This window comes from Salmo salar, chromosome ssa25 (genome assembly GCF_905237065.1).
Source record: "Salmo salar chromosome ssa25, Ssal_v3.1, whole genome shotgun sequence".
NCBI lineage: Eukaryota > Metazoa > Chordata > Actinopteri > Salmoniformes > Salmonidae > Salmo > Salmo salar.
In genome coordinates this window covers 10,909,595-10,936,433 of record NC_059466.1, presented here as the reverse complement: position 1 = coordinate 10,936,433, position 26,839 = coordinate 10,909,595, and the positions used below count along the sequence as shown (strand labels likewise).

Genomic DNA, 26,839 nt, shown 5'->3' with positions numbered 1-26,839 from the left:
CTAAATGCGGTAGTCCGGCCCTGAATACAAAAACTCCTCTCTTGCTTAATAATTAATGATCTGCTTAATGTGTACAGATTTTGGGTGGAGTAAACCCTCTAGCTTCGCCTCTTCCTCTCTGCCTGCAGTAATCTGTTGTTGGGTTAAGACAAAATGATAGCCGGTGCAAAATAAGATAAGAAAGATAAGTTATACAGTGCCTTCGGAAAGTATTCAGACCCCTTGACTTTTTCCACATTTTGTTACGTTAAAGCCTTATTCTAAAATGGATTAAAAAAATGTAAATCCTCAGCAATCTACACACAATACCCCATAATGACAAAGCGAAAATAAGTTTAGACAAATTTATAAAAAATAAGAAATCAGAAATATCTTATTTACATAGGTATTCAGACCCTTTGCTATGAGAATTGAAATTTAGCTCAGGTGCATCCTGTTTCCATTGAACATCCTTGAGATGTTTCTACAACTTCATTGGAGTCCACCTGTGGTAAATTCAATTTGATTTGGAAAGGCACACACCTATCTATAAGGTTCCACAGTTGACAGTGCATGTCAGATCAAAAACCCAGTGTATCAAGGCACAGATCTAGGGAAGGGTACCAACAAAAATTCTGCAGCATTGAAGATCCCCAAGAACACAGTGCCCTCCATCATTCTTAAATGGAATAAGTTTGGAACCACCAAGACTCTTCCTACAGCTGGCCGCTTGGCCAAACTCAGCAATCGGGGGAGAAGGACCTTGGTCAGGGATGTGACCAAGAACCCAATGGTCACTCTGACAGAGCTCCAGAGTTTCTCTGTGGAGATGGGAGAACCTTCCAGAAGGACAACCATCTCGGCAGCACTCCACCAATCAGGTCTTTATGGTAGTGGCCAGATGGAAGCCACTCCTCAATAAAAGGCACTTGACAGCCCGCTTGGAGTTTGCCAAAAGGCACCTAAAGACTCTCAGACCATGAGAAACAAGATTCTCTGGTCTTATGAAACCAAGATTGAACTCTTGAATGCCAAGCGTCATGTCTGGAGGCGAAACATGGTGAAGCATGGTGGTGGCAGCATCATGCTGTGGGGATGTTCTTCAGCGGCAGGGACTGGGAGACTAGTCAGGATAGAGACAAACGGCGCAAAGTACAGAGAGATCCTTGATGAAAGCCTGCTCCAGAGCGCTCAGGACCTCAGACTGGAGAGAAGGTTCACCTTCCAACAGGACATTGATTCTAAGCACACACCCAAGACAACGCAGGGGTGGCTTCGGGACAAGTCTCTGAATTTCCTTGAGTGGCCCAGCCAGAGCCCGGACTTGAACCCAATCAAACATCTCTGGAGAGACCTGAAAATAGCTGTGCAGCAACACTCCCCATCCAACCTGACAGAGCTTGAGAGTATCTTCATAGAATAATGGGAGAAACTCCCCAAATACAGGTGTGCCAAGCTTGTTGCATCATACCCAAGAAGACTCGAGGCTGTAATCGCTGCCAAAGGTGCTTCAAGAAAGTACTGAGTAAATGGTCTGAATACCTATGTAAATGTGATATTTCCATTTTAAATGTTTAGTTTTTTGCAAAAATGTCTGAAAACCTTTTTTGATTTGTCATTATGGGGTATTGTGTGTAGATTGATGATGAAAAAAATACTATTTAATCAATTTTAGAATAAGGCTTTAAGTGTGGAAAAAGTCAAGGGGTCTGAATACTTTCCGAAGGCACTGTATATATATATTTATACTCTGGACTCTGACATTTCTTGTCCTAATATTTATATATTTCTTAATTCCATTCTTTTACTTACTTAAAAATGGTTGTGTATTGTTGTGTATTGTTAGATCTTACTGCACTGCTGGAGCTACATAGGAAGACAAGCATTTTGCTACACCCGCAATAACATCTGCTAAATATGTGTATGCAACCAATAAGATTTGATTTGAATCATACACTTTTTTCCAGGGAAGATTACTTTCATAAACTGACTGGCTGAGCTGTGGAACAGTGGCTGCGCATTGATAAATATAAAGGAACTCTTAACAGGCATTACCCGGAAAATGTGGGGATTGTGGTGAATAATTCCCTGCTATCAACCAATTGGCATCCTTTTTATAAATTTAGACGGTATGTCTACACAGTATATAAGTAGGCAAAAAAAAAATCAAGAAAAGAGAGCAAGTTTTCACATCTTCCTAAAGACCACAGTGGGTACTGCTGATGCACAGCAAAAATAAGCAGTGGGAAGCAGTGGGATAGGGCTGAACCTACACATGTCCCTGAGAGAGACTCAGGAGCCTTCATTAGCAAGTTACAGGGTGAGAGTTACTGTAGCGTTATTAAGTAAGACACTTCAAACAGCCAATTGATCAGTGAGGTTGAAAATATAATCTCAAACACTGATGACTACTTTGGGATGCTTCAGATGTGCTAATTAGGATTATCGATCGCATATCATGTCACAGTTTAAGATGATTAAGAAAAACTCCCACATAATTTACTGGGAGTGCAAGGTGTGCAACCTTGCAACTTTCACGAAGGGCACTTCTAAAAAATAAAGATTAAAATTATTATTATTATTTTTAATTCTGATGGATGCATTTTAATGACTCGAGCTCTCACTGTAGGAGCACCTTATATCATTGGGAGTGGAGGCAATGAGAGAAAAAAATGATCATGATAGGAGAACCTTTACATCCTTTATTTTTAGGGAGATTGTCAGCGTCTGGCCACTGTAAAAGTGTTTGAGGTTTAAAATTAGGGCTGCCTCCTAACTTCAGTGCCAAGTGAGTGACAGAGCAGTGACAGAATACAAATGTGAACCTTCATTGCACTGGGCATCCACATAAACATTCGCAACCCCCGGGCCGCACTTTGAATTGCTAATTTAGTTGTGATGAAGCTGACGGGAGTGTGTTTTGAGAGGGAACCATGGGTTATACAAGCGATCCCGCCTCCCTTTACAAAGTCATCCATTTAGTACGTTTTTCACTTCCCCACTGCTCCCAGACGGAATGGACAGTCCACTATTTTCAACAACATTGATCAGCCGGTGTGAAGCCGGGCCTGGGATATTAGAGGGAAAATGATCAGTTAGGGCCAGAGAAATGACTTACCGCAGGGAGACTTTGATTGACTTCCCTCCGGGAAGACACTGCGTTAGGACTCCATTTGGGTTGGGAGGCCGTGGTTTACAAGGCTGTTGAATGGATAGTAGGAGAGTGGAGCTAAGTTAAGTAGAGGGATGTTGTTGTTGTTGAAAAGAGAGTGAAGTCACAAAAGAGAGCATCAAAGGACAACGCCAAAGAGGGAAAGGTGAAGATATGTCTAACCGCCCTCTGAGATGCACAGGGTTGGAATAATGTATTACATTTCACACACACAGATCATGACCTAGCACCCTCTCTAAGGAGGCAGCATGAAGGCTTATGTTAGAGCTGGTCACATAAAGACATGTCTAAGGGGTTAACAGATAGTCAACTCCTTGGCATACTTAATCCACGCAATTACATCCGTCTCTTTTTAAGTAGACTTACACAATCAATGCCATGCAATGCTCTTACAAAATGATGCAGATAATAAGAGAGGGAAGTGTTTGTGTTCATTTGGTGAAAGTTCTAATGCAACACATCGATAATGAGATATGAACCGCAAATGCAATCAAGGACAACAAAATCCAATTTTGCTGAAGTTATCCGTTATCACATTGACTTTTTTCCCCTATTCTGGAGGATGTAGTTCGAGGAAATAAGCCCGTGCCTTTTAGTTGCACGGCCACATGTCCGACCCCAAACCAATCAATTTCTACACATCTCCTTTCTCATTCTGCGCTAATGTTTGAGGATCCCTTGAGGTCGAATGTCTTTTCCATCTCTTGGCCAATTGTGTAGAATATCGTTCACCTCTTCTGTACTGCCAGTGTCCCTTATGAGTTGTTGAGGCAAGCTTACTAAATGTGTGTGGATCTCCAGATAGGTCCCTGAACACACTTCTTATGTGGAAAATGTGGTCTGTTGCCTGTATAGAATTTTAGATTTCTTGTGTGAAAAGATTTGAACATTAATAAATAAAAAGGACTGGAACTGATTGTTATGCTGATGTATGGAATATTAAATACATATCCATCCGTTCATTTAAGGATATTTTCTGTGTTCTGCATTGGTCACTATCAACACGACATAATATGAAAGCTTGGTTGAATTTGCGGGGTGGACTATATTCCTGTAAACATATATAATATTCCTGCAAATGCACAAGTACAGTGAAATGCCTTTCTTGCAAGCTCTAATCCCAACAATGCAGTAATTAAGGTAGCTAGGTGGTTAGAGCGTTGGGCCAGTAACCGAAGGTTGCTAGGTTGAATCCCCAAGCTGACAATGTAAAAATCTGTTGTTCTGCCCCTGAACAAGGCAGTGAACCCACTGTTCCTAGGCCGTCATTGTTAATAAGAATTTGTTCTGACTTGCTGTTATGGGAATTTTTAATCCCAATAATGCATTCAATCTTTAACCAATTCAACGAGGTTTGTAAGACCCTTGATTCACTAATAATTGGGCAAAGTCTCAGATTTTATAAAAAAAGTTCAACGATCTTTATTCATGAGAGCTCTCAAGTTAAAAAATGAATACTCAGTCCTGTTATAATACACACACACATTCCTATCTTTAGACCACTCCCTTCTCAAACAACCAGTACTTTTCCACCAACCACAAAGAACCATAAAAGTTGTCACATTCTTCAAGGCTTTCACCTCCCCTCCCCCATTGGGACCCTCTTGGTTTGAAACCCTCTAATGATTTTCTATTACCTACTCTACAACTTCACTCTGTTTACATCCCTACTAAAGAATATAACATCATAGTATTACAATACTAACAGATCTAACCCCATCCTACAATTTCAGAGTGGAACACTTAAGTCATTCTCCTAACACATACACATTCTATCACTTGCCTAGCTAAATAAAGTTTAAAAATATCAATTCAGAATTATACTGACTCATTTTTACATATTTGGTGTAAAACCAAAGAAGCTTAATAGTACATGCATTAAAATAAAACATTTTTTGTACTATTTTTTACTAGTATTTTACCTCCACCGCCCTCAAAATGCCATAATAGCCTGTGGAAAGAAGTATTCCTTTTTGCAGAGGGCTTCTCAGTGGAGACAACATTGCCCTGAATCTTCTAGATCTCATTACCAATGGAGATTATGGGAATGTGGCTAGGCTGATGTGGTAAAAAGCAATAGAGGTACCCGAGGATGGAGTAGAACGCTACGTTAAAGAGATTCCGACAGGCATTTCAAGTCTTCTAAGCAACTCCAGGCATGGTGGGGAGAACCAAACAGAGTGCTAAATAATCAACTATCCACCCTCTTTCTAATCTCCATGACTTTCCATGCCAAAGCTGCTAAATAGCTTTAGACTGAACTTAATACATTGAGACCTGACACAGGCACAGCCAGCATGCAGCCTCTGAAGTTCAGGCGTTGCAGTTTAACCCCAAAAAAGGTGAAAGGAGGAACTGAACTCTAAAGATAGGCGGAACACACCGATCAGGTAGTTTTATAACATAGGGTGAATTCAGAAAAAGTGGGATGTCATATAAACTGGGACAGCTTAATCCTGATGTGTTTAGTTCTTGATCTGACAATTGAAAATCAAAACTATTGTTACTAAGCCCTTGCAGAGAAATCACATGATAAAAAAATCACATTACTTTGTTAGTGTGACATCATAGAGGTGGGCAGAGCAAGCTTCTAACAGGGAGCTCACCCTGCGAAGCACACAATAAGGTCAGTGACATAGTTTCATAAAACATCAAAACAGAACAAAGCTGTCATAAATAATGCACAATAGAAAATTGTGATGTAAATGTGTACTACATATGTACTAGTGCATCAAAATAAAACATTCAAAAGTGAAATTTTTATAAATGCATTTTGTAATTCAGTCATTTTTTTTGTTGTTGTCCCACTTCATAGCTACAGTTGAAGTCAGAAGTTCACATACAACTCAGCCAAATACATTTACATTTTTACATTTACATTTTTGTCATTTAGCAGACGCTCTTATCCAGAGCGACTTACAGTAGTGAATGCATACATTTCATTTTCATTTCATAAATTTTTTTTCTTCGTACTTGGCCCCCCGTGGGAATCGAACCCACAACCCTGGCGTTGCAAACACCATGCTCTACCAACTGACATTTAATCCTAGTAAAAAATTCCCTATCTTAGGTCAGTTAGGATCACCACTTTATTTTAAGAATGTGAAATGTCAGAATAATAGTAGAGAGAATGATTTATTTCAGCTTTTATTTCTTTCATCACATTCCCAGTGGGTCAGCAGTTTACATACACTCAATTAGTATTTGGTAGCATTGCCTTTAAATTGTATAACTTGGGTTAAATGTTTTGTGTAGCCTTCCACAAGCTTTCCACAATAAGTTAGGTGAATTTTGGCCCATTCCTCCTGACAGAGCTGGTGTAACTGAGTCAGGTTTGTATGCCTCCTTGCTCACGCACACTTTTTCAGTTCTGCCCACAAATTTCCTATAGAATTGAGGTCAGGGCTTTGTGATGGCCACTCCAATACCTTGACTTTGTTGTCCTTAAGCCATTTTGCCACAACTTTGGAAGTATGCTTGGGGTCATCGTCACGGTTGGGATGGTGTTCTTTGGGCTTGCAAGCATCCCCCTTTTTCCGCCAAACATAACGATGGTCGTTATGGCCAAACAGTTCTATTTTTGTTTCATCAGACCAGAGGACATTTCTCCAAAAAGTATGACCTTTGTCCCCACGTGCAGTTGCAAACCGAAGTCTGGCTTTTTATTGGCGGTTTTGGAGCAGTGGCATCTTCCTTGCTGAGCGGCCTTTCAGGTTATGTCGATATAGGACTTGTTTTGCTGTGGATATAGACACTTTGTTACCCGTTTCCTCCAGCATCTTCACAAGGTCCTTTGCTGTTGTTCTGGGATTGATTTGCACTTTTCGCACCAAAGTACGTTCATCTCTAGGAGACAGAAGGTGTCTCCTTCCTGAGCAGTATGACGGCTGCGTGGTCCCATGGTGTTTATACTTGTGTACTATTGTTTGTGCAGATGAATGTGGTACCTTCAGGCATTTGGAAATTTCTCCCAAGGATGAACCAGACTTGTGGAGGTCTACAATTTTTTTTCTGAGGTCTTGACTGATTTCTTCTGATTTTCCCATGATGTCAAGCAAAGAGGCACTGAGTTGGAAGGTAGGCCTTGAGATAAATCCATAGGTACACCCCCAAATGACTAAAATTATGTACATTTGCCTATCAGAAGCTTCTAAAGTCATGACATCATTTTCTGGAATTTTCCAAGCTGTTTAAAGGCACAACGTAGTGTATGTAAACTTCTGACCCACTGGAATTGTGATACAGTGAACTATAAGTGGAATAATCTGTCTGTTAACAATTGTTGGAAAAATGACTTGTGTCATGCACAATGTAGACGTCCTAACCGACTTGCCAAAACTATAGTTTGTTAACAAGAAATTTGTGGAGTGGTGGAAAATGAGTTTTAATGACTCCAACATAAGTGTATGTAAACTTCTGACTTCAACTGCAGCTAAAGTAGGACATCAGTGAGTAGCTAAAGTGGTGATAATCTTATAGGCTTTTCCAATGGAAAGAGATCCAGTTTACATTAAGGACCCGCTGTACTTAGGTTAGGCAGGGCTCTGGTTATTTTAGTACTGTTATGTTCATTTTTGGCACCAATGGCACCAAGCAGAACATTTTGCACTTCTGTCTTCTATAACCTCTTTCAACATCCATCCAACATATTAGTCCAACACATTATCAAGATGTTTCCTAATCACACAAATGTAATTGATATTATCATTGGGGTACAATTAAGACTGTCCCATTTTATCTAACCTGCTGTCCAAGTTTACCAAATGGAAAATATGGTTTTGGCTCAGTGTACACAAATGGGTGTGACTATAATATCAACATTAGTCCTTTTTGTGTGATTAGGAAAAAATCTTGAGGATTTCAGAAATGTATCATGTGTTGGGCTAATTTGCTGGATAGATGTCGTAAGAGGTTACAGAAGAATGAAATGCAAAAAGTGTCCCACTTATTCCTAATTCACCCTACTCTATTTGACATTCAGATCAATTAATATCCATTCCACTAACAAGAGACTAACTTTCTGTCTATTCCATCTTCATTTCTGCCATTGATTCAAATTGTACGTTATATGAGTCATAAAATATTATTAAAAAAAAGAAAGAGAAGTCTTCTGACATGCTATAAAAATGCAACATGGAAAACATGTACGCAAAATATAAACAAATGAATAACACGGATGAATTCAAAACATGCATCTCTGCATTCACAGGTGTGTAATCCCTGTGTAATTCAAAGTATGCCTCTCCCACTAGTTACTACCTGGAGTTAAGTTAGACTCTGGTTAACATTCAAATCATGAGGCTGCTGGCTAGTTTCAAAAAAAAAAATGTCAGGTCATTATAGATTGCAATTTTTGCCAGAGTAAAATGAATACATTAAATCTTTATTACCCGCAAGACGATGTGAGAGAGGCAGGAAAGACACCTTCAGAATATTTCTGACTTTTCCTGGTTTACCCGTCAGATCAGAAGAAATGTTTTTTTTTCCTTCTTTTTTTCTTCTTTTAAAAGTTTCTGGGGCCTGTCATGTCAGGGTCAGCGTCTAATCACATAAGGGCTTGATCAAAGTTCCAGTATCTAGAGGGAGAACACAAGACCTAATTTCTCAGTGTGGGAGATTAATCCACCATCAACTAAACCAGCAGCACCAGCAGCACCCCGCCCACACTACCCACCTCCGCAACCCACCCACCCCCACAAAGCCTTCTGCTGACTGCTATCAAGGCAAGACAGACAGCTCCTGAACCTGTTGTAATCAGGAAGATAGAATAAACAGGCAGAATCCAGACTCCATATCCTAGCATAAGATAGATGATCGTAGGGATAAAAAAAAAGGAGGGTAAATCACGGGTTGGATGCCTTCTAGGTGGGTGATCAAAAGATCTTAAAGTTGAGAGCGTGGGGAGAATGCTGGAGTAATATTCCTCACAAATCCCATCGTCAATATTTTAAAAGGAGCAGTTGCAAGTCTCTCATACCTCATCAGTCTTTGGGATCTAAAGCCCTCGTCGTCGAAATCTAGTCTAGACCAAACCAGGGCTGTAACTACATATGAAGACACTGAGATCCGGACCTCTGGAATTTATTTTAATGCTTGCCCATATCATAACCCCACTGTCATCACGGGGCAGTCTGTTACAAACGTTGACATCAGCAAACCACTCTCCAGCGCGACGCCTTACATGCTGTCTGCCATCTGCCCGGTACAGTTGAAACCGGAATTCATCCGTGAAGAGCACACTTCTCCAGTGTGCCAGTGGGCATTAGAGCTGAGCATTTGCCCACTGAAGTCGGTTACGATGCCAAACTGCAGTCAGGTCAAGACCCTGGAGAGGACAACGAGCACGCAGATGAGCTTCCATGAGACGGTTTCTGACAGTTTGTGTGGAAATGTTAGGTTGTGCAAACCCACAGTTTCATCAGCTGTCCGGGTGGCTGGTCTCAGACGATCCCGCAGTTGAAGAAGCTGGATGTGGAAGTCCTAGGCTAATGTGGTTACACGCGGACTGTGGTTGTGAGGCCGGGTTGAACTTACTGCCAAAATCTCTAAAACAACGTTAGAGGCTGCTCTGGTGGACATTCCTGCAGTCAGCATGCCAATTGCACGCTCCCCAAAAACTTCTGTGGCATTGTGTTGTGTGACAAAACTGTACATTTTGGAGTGGCCTTTTATTGTCCCCAAAACAATGTGCATCTATGTAATGACCATGCTGTTTAATCAGCTTCTTGATGTGCCACACCTGTCAGGTGGATTATCTTGGCAAAGGAGAAATGCTCACTAACAGGGATGTAAACAAATTTATGCTCCAAATTTGAGAGAAATAAGCTTTATGTGCGTATATGTATATATATATATATATATATATATATATACATATACGCACATAAAGCTTATATATATATATATATATATAGTACAAAATAAAGAAAATCAATTAGCCTACGGGTCAACATCTAAATAGTGCTCCCAGCGTTGATCAATGCTCAGAACGTTTATATTCTTGATCTAATCGCATATGCCTCTTTGTGAACGAGTGGAATCATGAACAGTGGTTTGTTCGTTATGTTCACCTGCGTCCCCCGGATTTGCCTCCCAGATTTGCCTTTTTAGCAGCACTTTCACCACTCTCTCAAATGGCTAACTCCACCCTTTCGCGGCACAGACCTCGAGGGCCTGAGACATGAAACGAACTACCAGCTCGGAGCGGGCTCAAGTAGGCAACTAGAGACGCTGACCGTTTGCGAGACGTCGGACAAAAGGCAATTTTTAAACCGTCCACCTTGTCTACAGACATTCCTTAAAACAATCAAATAATACTTTCGGAGAACGAGTGCACAACTAGTAAATAGTCGCTTACAATCAGGTGGCTATCAGCCGGCAGAGACTTCTATTGCAATAACTTTGAAGGGCTCTGGCTAGTATTACTTAGCCTCTGACTTCCTCCTTCTAGCTGGCTCATGTTAAACAAAGCCTACTTTAGCTGGAGAAAAAAAATAGGCTGCTAAATAATTTACAGACAATGCAAATCATTTCATAACATTTTTGACATGCGTTTTTCTGGATTTTTTTGTTGTTATTCTGTCTCTCACGGTTTATACCTACCATTAAAATTATAGACTGATCATTTCTTTGTCAGTGGGCAAACGTACAAAATCAGCAGGGGATCAAATACTTTTTTCCTCACTGTAGGCTATGCGTTTGTAGATTGACTGAGGTGAATTAACCTACAGCAGCCAAGGTGATAATGGCTGTGGTAATTTAAATAATCAAATCTCGACCGACTTCAGCAATATTAATAAAAAAGTGTATCCTGTCAGTGTTTACAAAGGTCATCACCAATATTCTGCATTCCCACCTGTAATCCTACACACTAAATGCTAGTGGATTGTCGGGGGATTAAGGAATTATCCACCCCTGCCAGGTAAGCATGTTGCTAGAATTTGGTAGTTGCTATGGGGAGGAAATTTAAGATGTACAGTGCCTTCGGAAAGTATTCAGGCCCCTTGACTTTTTCCACATTTTGTTAGGTTACAGCCTTATTCTAAAATGTATTAAATAGTTTTTTCCCTCATCAAACTACACACAATACCCCATAATGACAAAGCAGAAACAGGGTTTTTGAAATTTTTGCTAATTAATAAAATGTAAAAAAAAGGAAATATATTTACATAAGTATTCAGACCCTTTACTCAGTACTTTGTTGAAGCACCTTTAGCAGCGATTACAGCCTCAAGTCTTCTTGGGTATGACGCTACAAGCTTGACACACCTGTATTTGGGGAGTTTCTCCCATTCTTCTCTGCAGATCCTCTCAAGCTCTGTCAGGTTGGATAGGGAGCGTCACTGCACAGTTATTTTCAGGTCTCTCCAGACATGTTCGATCGGGTTCAATTCCGGGCTCTGGCTGGGCCACTCAAGGACATTCAGAGACTCCTGCGTTGACTTGGCTGTGTGCTTAGAGTCGATGGTCTGTTGGAAGGTGAACCGTCGACCCAGTCTGAGGTCCTGATCGCTCTGGAAGAAATTTTCATCAAGGATCTTTCTGTACTTTGCTCTGTTCATCTTTCCCTCTATCCTGACTAGTCTCCCAGTCCCTGCCACTGAAGAACATCCCCACAGCATGATGCTGCCACCACCATGCTTCACCGTAGGGATGGTATTGGTCAAGTGATGAGTGGTGCCTGATTTCCTCCAGACATGATGCTTGGGATTCAAGCCAAAAAGGTCCATCTTGGTTTCATCAGACCAGAGAATCTTGTTTCTCGTGGTCTGAGAGTCTTTAAGTACCTTTTGGCAAACTCCAAGCGGTCTATCACCTGCCTTTTATTGAGGATTGGCTTCCGTCTGGCAACATTACCATAAAGGCCTGATTGGTGGAGTGCTGCAGAGATAGTTGTCCTTCTGGAAGGTTCTCACATCTCCACAGAGGAACTCTAGATCTCTGTCAGAGTGACCATCGGGTTCTTGGTCACCTCCCTGACCAAGGCCCTTCTCCCCCGATTGCTCAGTTTGGCCGACCTCATGGCTTGGCTTTTGCTCTGACATGAACTGTCAACTGTGGGACTTATATAGACAGGTGTGTGCCTTTCCAAATCAAGTCCAATCAATTGAATTTACCACAGGTAGACTCCAATCAAGTTGTAGAAACATCTCAAGGATAATCAATGGAAACAGGATGCACCTGAGCTCAATTTCAAGTCTCATAGCAAAGGGTCTGAATACTTATGTAAATATGGAATTTCTGTTTTTCGTTTTTAATACATTTGCATACATTTCTACGAACCTGTTTTTGCTTTGTCATTATGGGTTATTGTGTATAGATTGGTGAGGAAATTGTTTTATTTAATCCATTTTAGAAGAAGGCTGTAACGTAGAAAAATGTGGAAAAAGTCAAGGGGTCTGAATACTTTTCCGAAGGCCCTGTATACAACAGCAGATAAGTACAGCAAGGTAAGCCATCATAGCGAGAAGACAGACACTGACATATTCCTTCATCGCCAATTCTGCAGCTTTGTGGAAGAAAACTCACCCTTTCTCTAGTGGTGTATTCTGATCCATACATTATAATTGATGTATCACAGTTACTGATATACCCTGGTTCCATTGTGTACTGGTCAACACAAATATGAGTTGTGTGAATCACAACTCACTCCCCATTCAATGGTGAAAAAGGATTGCTTCGAATTTTTCAGATGCAAGTGTAACGTCACGTGACCATGCAATTTAACTCACTTTGTGAAGTTCCTGTTTGTATTACTTGAAGTGGTAATATGGGACGCCGTCTGTCACTGAGGCCATCTAGGATTTCACTCCTACCCTTCCCACACACTGCCCTGAGACATCTGCCTACCAAATCAGCCAGGATACAGGCTAGTGTAGCCCTCGTGGGGAGTGGAGCAGCGGAGTCTGAGCAGGCCCACTTCCAAATTTCATCAAACAGTTGAGAGGAATACAGACTGGAGGTTTTCCCATAAGCAACTTGAAAATAAGATAGAACTGCATCATCGGGCTGCTTTATCCAACTAACTATAAACACAACACACTACAATATCCAAATTAGGGAGAGCGTATTCGTTGTCCTTCAGAATCAGATGCAGCGTAGCTACTGTCAACGTGGTTTGTCTACCGTGGTTTGCTGCATGACTGAGTGTGTACACTTATCAGTGGGGAGTGGAATCAAGGGCAATTGCATGTTCATGGCACAGAACGCAGACTGGCCAGCAGCAGGAGACTTGTAGCTTTTGCCAATATATCTCTGTGGCAAACTGTCTCGCCCAATGTCTCAAGAGTATTGTTTACTCAAACAGCTCACACAGTTTGGGTTGGGAGACATTGCTGTGAAATATCCAACCTGGATGCACCACCTCGGACGGAACTAAGCAGGGAGTGTAATCATGTCTCATAGCAAGTTTGCCGCAATAACAGAACCATTTTTGGCACATTTTCTCTGTTGCGGTGTCAATCCATAGTCAATGCATGTTTATCTAGCGCTCCCGGGAGGAACCCAGCGTCCACGACCTCTTTCATATTCAGAGAGGGAACTCTCCCAGTCCCTCTTTTGCTCCCTCACACCCCTTTGTCCACAATTCACAGCACTCCTTTGTAATGAGATGCTAATCCTCTGCAACTTATTCCAGTGTTTGGGAGAAAGAAGGCTTTTATTTATTCAGTGTCTATCTGTATACATGTTTCGTGTAAAGAGGTCTCAGGTCTTCATCCGACATTATCTGCATTTGAACGAGGCGCGTGGTTAAAGGTGACTTCTCCTGAGCATCATTTTACCTACTTGGTACGACGCTGGTTTCAGATTTATTTTCCTTCCTTAACTCAATTTATCCAGCAGGACGTTGAATTATTCAAGCAAAAAAGTACATGATATTAATCTTGTGGACGGCTGAATAATTAATTTGTGATTCGTTGTTCATTTGCGATCCAAATCTAAAATAAATATTATGATCCCAAATCTATAGTTTGAAAAAAAAGTGGTTTATGAACAAACATTACATGCCACAAACAGGCCCGGTTTTTCCTGAAAGATGCCATGCACCTTAACATAGATATAGAGAGCAGTGACTGGCGGTCCAGTGCTGTCTGTGCCTTGTGATTTCTACCTACTAAAGGGTGAATCCGTTGTGTAAAGGTGCTCTTTCTGAGTAGGAAATCTGCTTGACTTCATTACAAGCCGGGGCAGGAAAGGAGGCAGATAACGCCCCCGTTTGGAACACTCCAATAGCATACTGAAAATTGGCACACGGGGTGGCTCCGATTTAGCTCCCGAACCAACTGGTCCAGCACAGAAGTGGACAGCAAGGGACAGACGCAATCTCGCTGACCACTCTGTTTCCCACTGAGCTCACCGAGTACCACTTTGGGAAGAGAAAGCTGTGCCAAGGGGCGTGGCGCTCATTCAAATCAACCTTTCTCCTCTCCTTTATACTATAGCTGGAGTGTACAATCATCATATAGTCACGCGTAGTACTCTGCTGATATCGACCCATAGCTGTTGCGCTTCCTCAGGAGCTGTCAAATAATACCCCAAGTTCTCTTCAGAAAGTATGATAATACCTATTAGATCATCAATATTCCCGAATAAAATGGATTCACGAGCGTAAATTACATTGTCAGGCCTCTATCGGCACAAGGAGCAGACAATTTTTTTCTATAATGACAAGTCTCGTTCAATATATCTCCATCTCAGTCCTATGTCTCAGGTCCTATTGCACATTATCTTCCCTGATGTTCCTCAATGTCGTGGTGATTATTTATATATTAGCGTATCACCTCAACTTGCTAATTAATTGTCAGTTCAGAGGCATTATAGCTAATATGGAAAAATATACAAGCAGTCTCAGGGGGAGAACTTTCATTATGGTACACATACTAACGAAACATTAGCATCCTGTTCATTTCCCATAGAACGGAGTCGACGGTGAAGGTCAAAGACGAAGGGGGAAAAAAAGCGTGGTGATTTGTGAGTGAAGCGGCGTGACATTTATTTCTTCCCTGGACATTGGAGATCTGTTTCGAAGCATGCTATTATACCTTCCTTCCTTTACTCTAAAGCTCTGTGACCAAATGGCAACCTATTCCATGTATAGTGCACTACTTTTGACCACAACCCTATGGCAAAGGCCATGGGCCCTGGTCAAATGTATTGCACTACAATATAGGGAATAGGGTGCTATTTGGGATGCTGCCTCAGAGAGAATGTCAAGGACACACGTAAACATGGACAGGAAGGGATGCCATACCTCATTAATGGCCATATTTATTCTAAGTGATGCCCTTATCACGGTGTTTGTAATGAGATGGATGAGATCACAAATTTGAAAGGATCCATCTTTTTTTTGGTGGGTCCCGAGGGCATTTAGAGGAAAAGCGATTTACATTCTTCTCCCAGGAAAGGACATATAATCTTAACTTATCTTTAGATGAGAAAATCACAAACGGAGAAGCTCTAATTAGAGTGTTTACATTCAAGTGATCCGATCAGCTGCACACACACACACACACACACACACACACACACACACACACACACACACACACACACACACAGTGCTGATCATCAAAAGTGCTGTGAATTTTCCTGTTAAAATAAGTGCCTCGTTTTATGCATCTCACCGTCAACAAAAGACAAGGTGCTTCTTCACAGAATCTGCTCTGATCTTTCAAAAGAAAAGTCAGGCAGTCATGTGTATTGGATTTCACCTACAGTATCTCACTGGTGTGATGTTGCTGTTAAAAGGTGAAAAATATATGATAAAGATGTGAGCAGAGACAAACCAGTAAGCTCTTCACTTGGCACACGTGTTCAGAAACCGTGTTTGGTGGTGGGCAGGACTCTCCCATGTCCAAGTATCTCTTTACCCCCTTTTAGACTTCCAACTTAGGTCCTCATGAAGAAGAATGTTCTTATGATCATGAGGGGAACCCAGGACATGAGGACAGTGTTGCCATCAATGGCCAAAGGGACTTCCCTCTAGGGACAGCAGTGTTAATCGGAGCCACTAGGTCCTCTCCCCGCTGGATCAATGTCAGCAGACATTTCCTGATGCGTGCCAAGTTATCTGTGTTTCAACTTTAATAGGTTATTGAACGGAGACGTCATTTAGGGAGCAGGGCCCTATTTCACGATATTGACAATGAAATGCACAAAACCGTCTCAACAGCATACATTAGGATAAACAGAATAACTCTTGACAACACTGTTAGGGAGGAGGAGTACAATCACAAAGACAACGAATAAAACTCTAGCAACATCAAACACTGCTATTAAAGCGAGGAATGCCGCTTATCTGACTCATTAAGACAACAACAAAAAAAAACATGTACAATCAGAAAAATGTGGTATAATTAGTTGAGGTAATAGCATACGGAGTGGATGATTAGCAGAACTGAATAACTCTTTCTGAAGGACATGTCCTCCTACTTCAGCCGGGTTCATATGAGTTCAATCTAAATCATTTCTGAACTTCTACACTGAATTAAAGGCCCTCCTCCTAAATGCTGCTGGATGCCCTTGCTCCATCACATATTGTCACGACCTTGGATCCAGTCATGATCAACAGCATATCAACAAATGTCACTTCAAAGCTCGAGACGGTAATCCAGGAGCCGCGTCCTAAATGCCACACTATTTCCTATTTACTGCACTCCTTTTGACTAGGGCCCATACGGGCCTATAGGGCTCTTGTCAAATGTAGAGCACAATACGGAGAACATGGTGCCATTTGAGACGCAGACAAGGTGAAAGCCCTGGGTCAGGCAGAAGAAAAAAGGACAGGAAGAGTAGATCAGACCATCCCACCACAGCCCAGAGGGACACAGTCCGGCCCTGTCCGGCCCACCCAGGATCCAACCAAGCACAGTTATGGTCTTGGCTCCAGTCGTGTGATCTGCTGCAGCACCAGAATTAAACGGTTTCACAATGCTTACTTTAAGTTGTGTAAATGTGTGTATATCCACAAAATGCATTCATTAATATCAAATTGGAATCTAAAAGGAAGTAATTTGGTTGCTTTTTTGTGCAGTTCATTACACTGTAATGTATTTCCTGCACCTCAAGCACTTCATAAGTGAAATGTACTAGCAGGATGACAAAATGAGAGGTGGTAAATCAAGCACCGGGAGATAAATCAGATGGCATTTTTATGCGTCTGAAGGTCGAGTGGTTTGTCAACATCACATCTCCACATCCGGCACATGAAGAAATTGTCTGTCTGGAAAGATTAGCCTATGTACAGAAATAGAAATATATCAACGGTCATCAAAATCGTCTTGGCATAACTTTATTCAAGGTACTGTAAAACCTTGTTCAAGTATATTCAATCCCTTTTAAAAAAAAAATATTGTTAGGTATTAGTAACTAAAGTACCTTCAAAGATTATTTCCATCTTTACTTTGTTTAAATATAATCCCTCTTTCTCCACTCAACGCAACAGATATCAATTTACAGTTACCGTGCACCACATAAATCTGGTGTTTTAACTTAGGGGAGGAAGGGGATGAAGCTAAATCATCACTATGTTTCATTCCCTTCTGAAACTAAAAAGGTGCAAACTTTGCACTATAATGTAAACGCTTATTAAATCAGGCCAAATGGTTTCGAGAGTCTAGCCTATATTGCACTATGGGGGGGGGCATCCGCATTAACAGGTCCTGAGCATTACCGTTAGGTCCTGAGCATTACCGTAAGGCACTCTCCATTACACTACTTCATATATCATTCAGAAAGCTTTAACATTGCTTAGTAGGATTTCTATGACAACACAAGACACCGTCATTAACCGTTCCACAATTCGTTACAGCCATTTCAAACGTAGCCATAACACTATGCTTTACCAAACCTCTCTCACAGGGGAAGAGGTTCTAGGTTCAGTGTCGTCTTCAGGACACTGTTATGATGATTTAATCGATCGAGACAGAATATCACACCTGACACCCAATGGCACTGTGTGTCAATAGAGGTCATACCTAGTTTGCGTCAATCTTTTGAGCAATAGTGGCAAATATGCAAAGAATGCTATAAAATTGGCACAGAAATTGAGATCCATTGTTTGTGAAATCCCGCTCGATAATGTATCGCAAGTGTGGGGCCAGGCCACACTCGAAAGATCAGCAAGGGGCCGAGCCAAGTGACATTAGACATAATTCAGGACGCGAGCCAATTCTCCAGCCAAGCAGATACACCAGGCACAGGCAGTTCCTCATGCAGATACAGATAGCGCCGGGGGTAGATACGCTACCATGACATTTGTGCTCCTTGTTATTTCCTGCCGCTGAATGGTAGTCCAAGTGATCAATGACATTTCCATGCAAATCGCAGCCACAATGGTTTCTACAATTGAAATCTCTTTGAAATGTTCAAATATGCTTTCACCTTCAAGGTAATTAAGTGACACTGGTAGAAGGAAATGAGAGGCACACATCCATTATCTGGTGTGGTCTAGAAGCAGGCTTGATTCATTTTTTACAAGCATTTCCACTAATGCATTCAGGGGACTCTCACGGCTTTCTCCCCTGAAGAAAGGAAAGAGTTTACAGTGCATCTTTGGTCAGCAGCTTTCGTCATCATCACCTAGGCTGCGACCCAAATGACGCCCTATTCTTTATATCGCGCATTACTTAGTGCACTGTTCCCTATATAGTGGACTACTGCTCACACAAAGGGAATAGGGAGCAACTTGGAATGCAGTGTTACTGTATTCCGATGGAGACCGTAAACACTGTTTTTGAAAACATACATAGAGAATGCAGGGTGTATTTTCAGCCCACTACTGTATGAGGTGTGGAAATGGCTGCTCATGGTTCAATACGTAGCAGTACAAGACCATTGGAGCACCCTTTACATGTAAATGAGGAAAGGTCTGACATATTGACCGAGTTCGGCCAACAACTCTGTGTTTCTTTTAATAGAAATGTTCAAATCTAACTCGAACCTGGGCTCTGGCAGCGCTAACAAATGCAACAGAGACTCGGCCCAAAACACAGCCACCAGGTAATTAGTCACACCAGGCTTAAGGGCTGGGAAGCAATCTGACTGAAGGATTCATCGATCCATTGGAAGGGGGAGGGCCACAAAGTTAGGGGTTATTATCAATCTTGTTGAATCAAGTCCTTCAGCCTGTGATGGAACACACACGCACACGCACACGCACACACACCACCAACAGCTTGGAGTACTGGTCATCAAAAGAAGACATATGTGTATGTGAGTAAAGACTCCCAGGGGTTAGAGAGGGTTAACTGCACCAGAGCATTAGAAGCCTTTATCGTGGAGTTAAAAGCCATCCCTAAGCTCTAGCTTCATCTCATATACAGCCTAGTGCTCCAGACATTGCAGAGGTAAGACGTTTTAAATGTGATCAGAAATTATTTTACAAAAGCCAAATCCCCCCCCCCAAAATAAACTGTTTGGTTTTGTATTATATAGTAACTGGTCACAGGTGGGATTTATCTGATTAGATGTTGATGATGCATATCGAGTAAAGCAGCCGACCAATTTCACTGTAATTCATCTCCAGCGAGCGAGGCAGCGTGGAGGAGGAGGACAGTGTGTGGGACAGGGCTGGAATAGGTTCCACCGACTGTACTCTTCACATATCCCCCATCAGAGCAGCATGATGTGGGATCAACTTGAGGGTATTCTTTACACGTGTAGGAGCAATAACTATACAGACTGTGCATTGGTCTGGCTAGCTGCTCATATCCTAACCGAAGATGGGCTCCGAATTCAGAGTGAGTCTGTACATCAAATGCGGACTAGCATGGCAAGCTGTGAGGACTGGAGGGAAAGAGGCCCACAGCAGTGGAACTGTATGGCTAATTGACAGGCTGTTTCAGATGGAGCTCCAGAAAAGCGGTCACTTTCACGGTCCCCAGTCCTCTGTCTCTATCAGGGGGCTGGAGGGATGCGGGGAGGGGGGGGGCAGCCGCTGAACCCACTGGGGGAACTGTCATTCACATACTCCTGCGCTCATGTGCAGCACTCACTCCAAGACAAAAGAGACATGCCACCCCGGGAGAGAGTGGGTGCCAGCCACATAGACACAACACAGAGCACCTGTTCATGGGAAAACTTTTCACAGGGCGACACAAAGGAATCAGATCTAGAGAGTGCCTTTTGTTGTTGACTGGGAGTTTTTGCCTATAGGAAATTCACTGGAGCTTGTATGAACAAAAGCCCCAGATCTCTGGTTAGGCAGTTGTCAGCCTCGGTAAGGATCAACAACAGCATCACCATACATGCTTGCCGAACCCTTCTGCATACTATTGATTTGCATCATCCTTCTTCCAACACTTAGAATATGATCAAAATAGATGAGGTGGAGATCAAGAATAGTGAACCATTCAGGTTCACGTCGTAAGATTTTTAATTATCTACTAAAACACAGCAGCCTCTCAACAAAGACTTAACACGCAGAAATGACAAACTGCAGACGGGGGACCTTTAACGGCGACTGCGTTAAACCAGGTTTCATAGGTTGCTGCACACCATTACAAGTCCAACGCCACTTAGTTAACCCCATGAATATATGCAGAAGGGTTCTGTCCTGGCTGAGAGATAAATCTGATAATGCAGCTGCAAACAGAGCCGACAGAGAGCAAACAAATCCAAAATATCCTGTTTAAAAAGCCAAAGGCTCTCTGCCAGATCTACACGATAGCGCCACACAATGAACGAACAATTATCCTGAGGTTACAAAAAATGAACAACAAATAAAATGGGGATATTTTTTCAAAGCATGTTGAGTTAGCTCTATCTGGTGCTGATTAATTCATGTGAGTCAATAATATGACTTTTTTTATTATTAAAAATGGCATAAAATGCTAGTCAAACAAAGGTATTAAAGGGAAAAAAATATTTTTGATGCATAATTATGTACGATCGCATCCTAAAATAGATCATCTATTTGTTTTTCTATTTGTTGACCAGTTAACACATTCTTAGATTCAATATGAAACAACAAGACCTCTATGGAAAACAGGTTGGTGAATTGAATATGGACTGGGAATGGCTAACATTGGGTATCTGTACAAGTAAAACAATACGACTATGCTAGCAGCTGTCTTTTTCTTTGCATTTTCTTTTCAATGCAGAAGAACCGCTCCTAAAAATACACCTATCAATCTTCTGAAAAATAACAACAGGTCTTTGATAGTCCACTTTCATCCAAGGCGTTTCCGGCGATACGGTTCCATGGAGCTAGTGTGTTTGGATGACAAAGACACAGGTTTTCAACTATGCCTATTTTCCTTCAACAATCATTTCACCAGAATGTATAATAAATTGCTATGCATCTCTATCTTGGTAGGGTCTCGAGTGCCTCGAGCGCAAATGCATGGTTTGCTGAATTCCTTTTTCCCTTTCCAATTATTGCATTTCAAAGCACACGATTCAGACGCACAGTGACACACTTATTTTTCAATAAAAATGTTGCGTTGTGTCTAACTTGAGACCATTCAAGTGTTGTGAGAGACCATTTCTTAAAAACAGTAGAGAAAGATCAAAACAAAATGGCACTTTCCTGCAATCAAATGACCTAGTGGCTTCATGGGTGGAATGTATTCATATTTTTCATCATTTCAAAATGAATCAACATTATTTCAAAAAATTGCGCTGAAAATCCTGTTTCTATGTCAAGACATTTTTTTTATATTTCAGGCTTCTTTGATGTATATACTGTAAAGTGTAATATTGGGATGCAAACTCAAAACTGAATACATTTCCACTCCACATCCGACATGGTGCAGATTAGCCCATAACCACGTGTGTGAGTTGAGTACACCTTTGTTTCAAAGTAGATTTGTTTAAGACTACCAAGAAACACTCTACGTGACCCTGATTTACCCGACTGCAGTAAAAGGATAAAGACAGACGGAATGTTCCTTGAGGTAACAAAATGAAACGACAAAGGCCTTGTGATGAGACTATTCATCAGACACTTCTCCTGAGCGCCATCTTAGTCATTACCTGAACAAAACATCTGGAGTCCTCCAAACCATCCACTGAAACTCACGACGCTGTGCAACAAGGCAATCCCGATAAATGCGAATCAATGAGAAGAAGAAGAATGAATGCGTGTACAGAGTGAGATGGAGAGCGCACGTGCGTGTTAGTGTGCGCGTATTAGTGTGTGTGAGTGATAGCATTTCAACTGTAATAACCATGCTTCTATTCAGTTAGTTAAATATTCAGCCTTAGCTACGTACTGTGGTGCACACTTCTGTTGCTCCACATACCTCAGAGGCACGCAAACATGAAAAGTGGAGTAAATGCCGTGTGAAAGAGACTCTGTGTCTGGGCTTAACATCTGTTAGCTAGCTAGAGCACATCCCTCACATCCCATCCCTGTCTGACCTCACTCAGAGCTCCCAACCCAGGCTGGCTGGCTCCTCACACGGACGCTCCCTCCAAGTTCTGCTGCCCTTGGGGGTGCAGTAAATGACATGTCATGCGTGGAGGCAGTAGGAAGCCTGTAACAAATCTAACTGACAGCCCCCCCCAATTGCAGACCACAGAGCTATACAGAGAAAAAAACAGCAACTTAAGGAACTTTCTACGGGATCTTAATCTGTGCTGAAGTCACGCCCCATCCCGGGGAACTAGTGAGGTTTCAACAGCTGACATGGGACAGCCCCGTTCCTGGATGTCACGATCCTAATTAATGTACCGCGAGAGAAGTGACTGTCAATGTGTCAGAGGACATTCTCATCAGCGGGTGTAGAAATACTGTAGCTTGAACCCGAGTGCAAAACAAACTTTTGGAATCACATCTCCACAGCTGCCAGTGTTTTGCCATCTTCACCCATCTTTCTGGTCCCCTAGGATGCATGGCATTTTCCTTGGCATGTTAAAATAAAAAAATACAAATGTCTGTGTGAGTGATTCTTTAGGATCAGAAATACTACAAAAGAGGAAAAAGCTGCCTATACATTGCAACAGCCACAGAAATCAGGGAGGACACGTCATTATTTCCTTGGTCTGTAACTTGGCATATCAAAGGTTAATACTGTGTAATACCACGATAAGAGAGAATCCTTGGGTCTCAGAAAGGTGAGCATATCAATGTACAACAGACCCTATTAACACTTGACACCAGTACTTTATCATCACTAAAGCAATTGCATATTCCTGTTCCTCCTTGAGAGAGGGAAAAAATCCATCTCCTATCAGGACTGTGGCTTTAATAAATAGTGCACAACACACACACACACACACACACACACACACACACACACACACACACACACACACACACACACACACACACACACACACACACACACACACACACACACACACACAGAGCGAGAGAGAGGACATTCCTGACTGGATGTGAGAGAAGCTTATGGAAATGGTTTAATTCCTTTTAGTCAATCTGGCTAATGCAAAAATCATGTATGTCTGTCTCTAAATATTTAATCTTAACAGCAGCGAGATTGAAATACAACATTGGTGGAACATTACTCCTTCCCTCCTGAAAGGTACAAGAGCTGAGAGAGCTAGGGAGCCGTTCCACAATCCCAGACAGAGAAAGAGAGAGAGGGCATGAGGGAGAGAGAAGTTAGCTTTTAAAAGGTGATTTTTGTGGCCGTGTACTCTCTCAGTTGCAAACAATTCTTCTCGAGGGCAGCCAGAGCCGTTGTTCCATGCCGTTACATTCTCAAACGCTAGGTAATCATTAGAGAACTGTTGCTCCCCTGTATATGACGAAAGATAACAGAGACACAGAGCTCTGAATCCTATTTATTTAAGCTTTTCCCAGTAAAAAGCACATGGCTCTTGAAGTAACACTAAAACACAGAGAATTTAAATGACACTACCTTTAAAGTATATAGCTGACTCCAACATTATCTTTCGTGCCTCCAGGTGTTTTGCAAAAACAAAAAAGTGTCCAAGGATCTGTTTTTGATCAAATTCAGAATATTTCACTTCCAAACATATGTGTGCTTATTTTTCTAATGCCCTGTGTTTTCAGTATCTGTAATGTTTTAGTTCAGAAGAACACTGAATTAAATGTTCTTTCTCAAAACACATAACACAGGTATGTCAGCTACTTTGGGAAACTTTTCAACGTACCACAGAGAAGTCCTCAGCAGAGCAGTTCTGTCCACTGAAGTTGCAGCTCTTCAGCATCTCGTCCAGCTGATGTCCCGTCCGGTTGAAGATGTCCTGCATGTCCGGCGCAGGATAGTCCAAATCAGTGGGCTTGTGGCCATCCCGGTTTTTTGGCGGTAGACCTGTGAGGTTAGCCAGGTGGTAGATGTCGGCGTCGGTGAGAGCGGAGAAGCGGAAGCGGTTGATGTTGCAGATGGTCACAGCGGGAAAGACCATCTCAGGGCTCGCTTCCTCATTCAGAGCGGTGACGTGAGGATGCTCCAGGTAAGAGATGGCACACTTTGCCGCCTGGTACAGAAAGAGTGCCAGAGAAGCCAAAAAGGCAAGTGCCCAGAGGGTCTGCCGAATGCCCAGGCGCCCCGAGACAAAGATGTGGTTAATCCCGTGGAGAGAGCTGGAGTTGGCGAAGCCGACCAGGTCCTTAGCTGGAGGTGAGCAGCTCTCCTCAATCAGGCTCTCCTTGTCCCCATCCTGCTTGCCTTTCTGCTTCTCATCCTCCTCTGCAAATTTGATTTTGCAAACAAATTCGATCGGCATGTGGGCAGCCAGCTCTGCGTTTGGGGTTGTTTTGATGACAGCTGTCAGCCCTGATCCACTTGTCCCGTCTTCTCTGGCTGTTGTCCTCAGAACAGATTACAACTCCACAAAGAAGAAGAAAAAGGCACGAGAGAGTTGCTGTTGCTGCTGCTGCTGCTGTTACTGCTGCTGCTACTGACTGCCACTGCTCGTAGTGAATAGTGCTGCTGTGCTGCTGTTCTGGGTGCGTGTCTCAGTACTTGATCATCTCGCAGAGTCTTGCTTATCAGCAGTAATACAGCTGTCAAAAAAAACACCCTTGCTCTCCGCTTCAGACCCACAGATGAAAATGCAGCATTCTGAGTCTAGCTAAAAGAGGCAGGGGGCTACTTAATAATTCATGAGAAGGCAACATTGTGATTATTTCCTCCTCACTGGCGCGAGCTGGAACTTCCCCCGTTGTATGTCCCTGTTCTTCCCACAGCCCGCTCCTGCTTAATCCACTTGTTTGAAATGGTCTTACTCCTTGACCGTAACAAGTTGGGGTCAAAGGTTGTTCTGCCAAACATCCGGTGCTTCATGTGAATTGCGGGGTGTCGCTAGTTTTTAATGCCCCCCCTCCTCAGATCCTCAGAGAATGCCTAATTAGAACAATAATGAGGAGTGAGAGAAGTGGAAAGGAGCACCAGGCAACTCCTAGCAATCAATCTCCTCTTTGGAACAAAAAAAAAACGTGAAAGACTATCGATCCGGCTGAAGCATCTGTCAGAGATTAAGGAAGGCAGTACAACGGTCCTTTCTTATCAGGAATTAATGGTAGCGTCACAGGCTCCAGCACGAATTTGAATTAGTGGACGCCTTCTGATCTGGGACCATGATGACGCTGGAGATGTTGAAATAAAGTATTGATTTCCCCCACTTCGCCCCCACTCCTCCTCTTTTACAGTGTGCGCCTTCATGTTATTAATGGTCATTATCAGATTGCCAAACAAAATGATATAAATAGGAGGCACAAAAGTGGTCTCCCTAATGCATGTTATTCCCCTTTAAATTGGATTAGTCATGTGATTCACATCACACAGGGCTGGGACCTGTAGAGGAAAAAGGCATATTTGATGATGAATTAAAACGCTTTCAACACATATGCCAAGTCCTCTCAAGTGGAGATGGTGAGAGGGTAGAGAAATATGATAATTACAGATTGAACAAGGAACTACTGGGACAATGAGGCTTTTAAAAGCTTCATAAAATATATATTTCCGCTGACCCGCCCCTTTCTTACTCACTCACTACATAGACTGGGGGGAGTAAATAAAACAGTGAAACTTTTTGACTTTTGAAAGTTAATAATCGAATAGCATGAAATCTTGTCAAATTATAGAAAGAAGAAATGATCAAGAATTCAGATATTGATTGAAAAGACAAGAACAATCAATATACGCTTAGTTTGTGCAAGCGAAGGAAGTTCCCATCCACAAGTGAGAGCTGGCAAAGTGCCCTCAAGTAACTGCTGAAGCCATACCCTTGACCCTTCTCCCTTGATCAATGTCATGGTAGTCACTTCAACAAGGGGTTTTACTCCGTCAAACATAAAGGGATGGACCCTTGATCATAATTCCATACAGATACAGTATCTCAATGTATCTAAGGAATATTACATTCACTTGGTGGGAATGATGTTTAGATGGATTAACCATGCTTCTGGCAGTGAGGTCTGCTGGGCATTAAGTATTTTGTTTAGAGATACCCTGAAGATGCTGAGGTTCTTTACAGCAGCCACACAGAGGGCCAGGCTGATCATCATCCTGGGGGAGGGGTACAGACCTCATTCCTGCCTACAAAAAATATAGCATCCACATCTGGCAAATTCAACAATTTCTCATATTGGAGAGAATTATATTTGCATTTAGCCAAGACAGGTTTTTTCATCTTACAACCCAAAAAACACAGTCCACTAACTGAAAAAATATATAAACCGCAACGATGTCAATGAGTTACAACGATGTCAATGAGTTACAGTTCATACAAGGACATTACGCACAAATCTAT

General features: G+C 42.1%; 1 protein-coding gene across 2 annotated transcripts in view; it reads right to left on the bottom strand.

The window, feature by feature from the left end:
- LOC106586149 (acid-sensing ion channel 4-A-like) overlaps positions 1-25,427 on the bottom strand; it is a 95,752-nt gene extending 70,325 nt beyond the window's left edge. Inside the window, exon 1 of one of the 2 annotated variants that reach the window (XM_014173053.2) lies at positions 24,236-25,427. In XM_014173053.2, the coding sequence (XP_014028528.1) occupies positions 24,236-24,811 (576 nt within the window). In that variant the 5' untranslated portion in view covers positions 24,812-25,427. The remainder of the gene's footprint in view (positions 1-24,235) is intronic. The other variant, XM_014173054.2, reaches the window with a different exon arrangement.
- Positions 25,428-26,839: the final 1,412 nt, after the last annotated feature.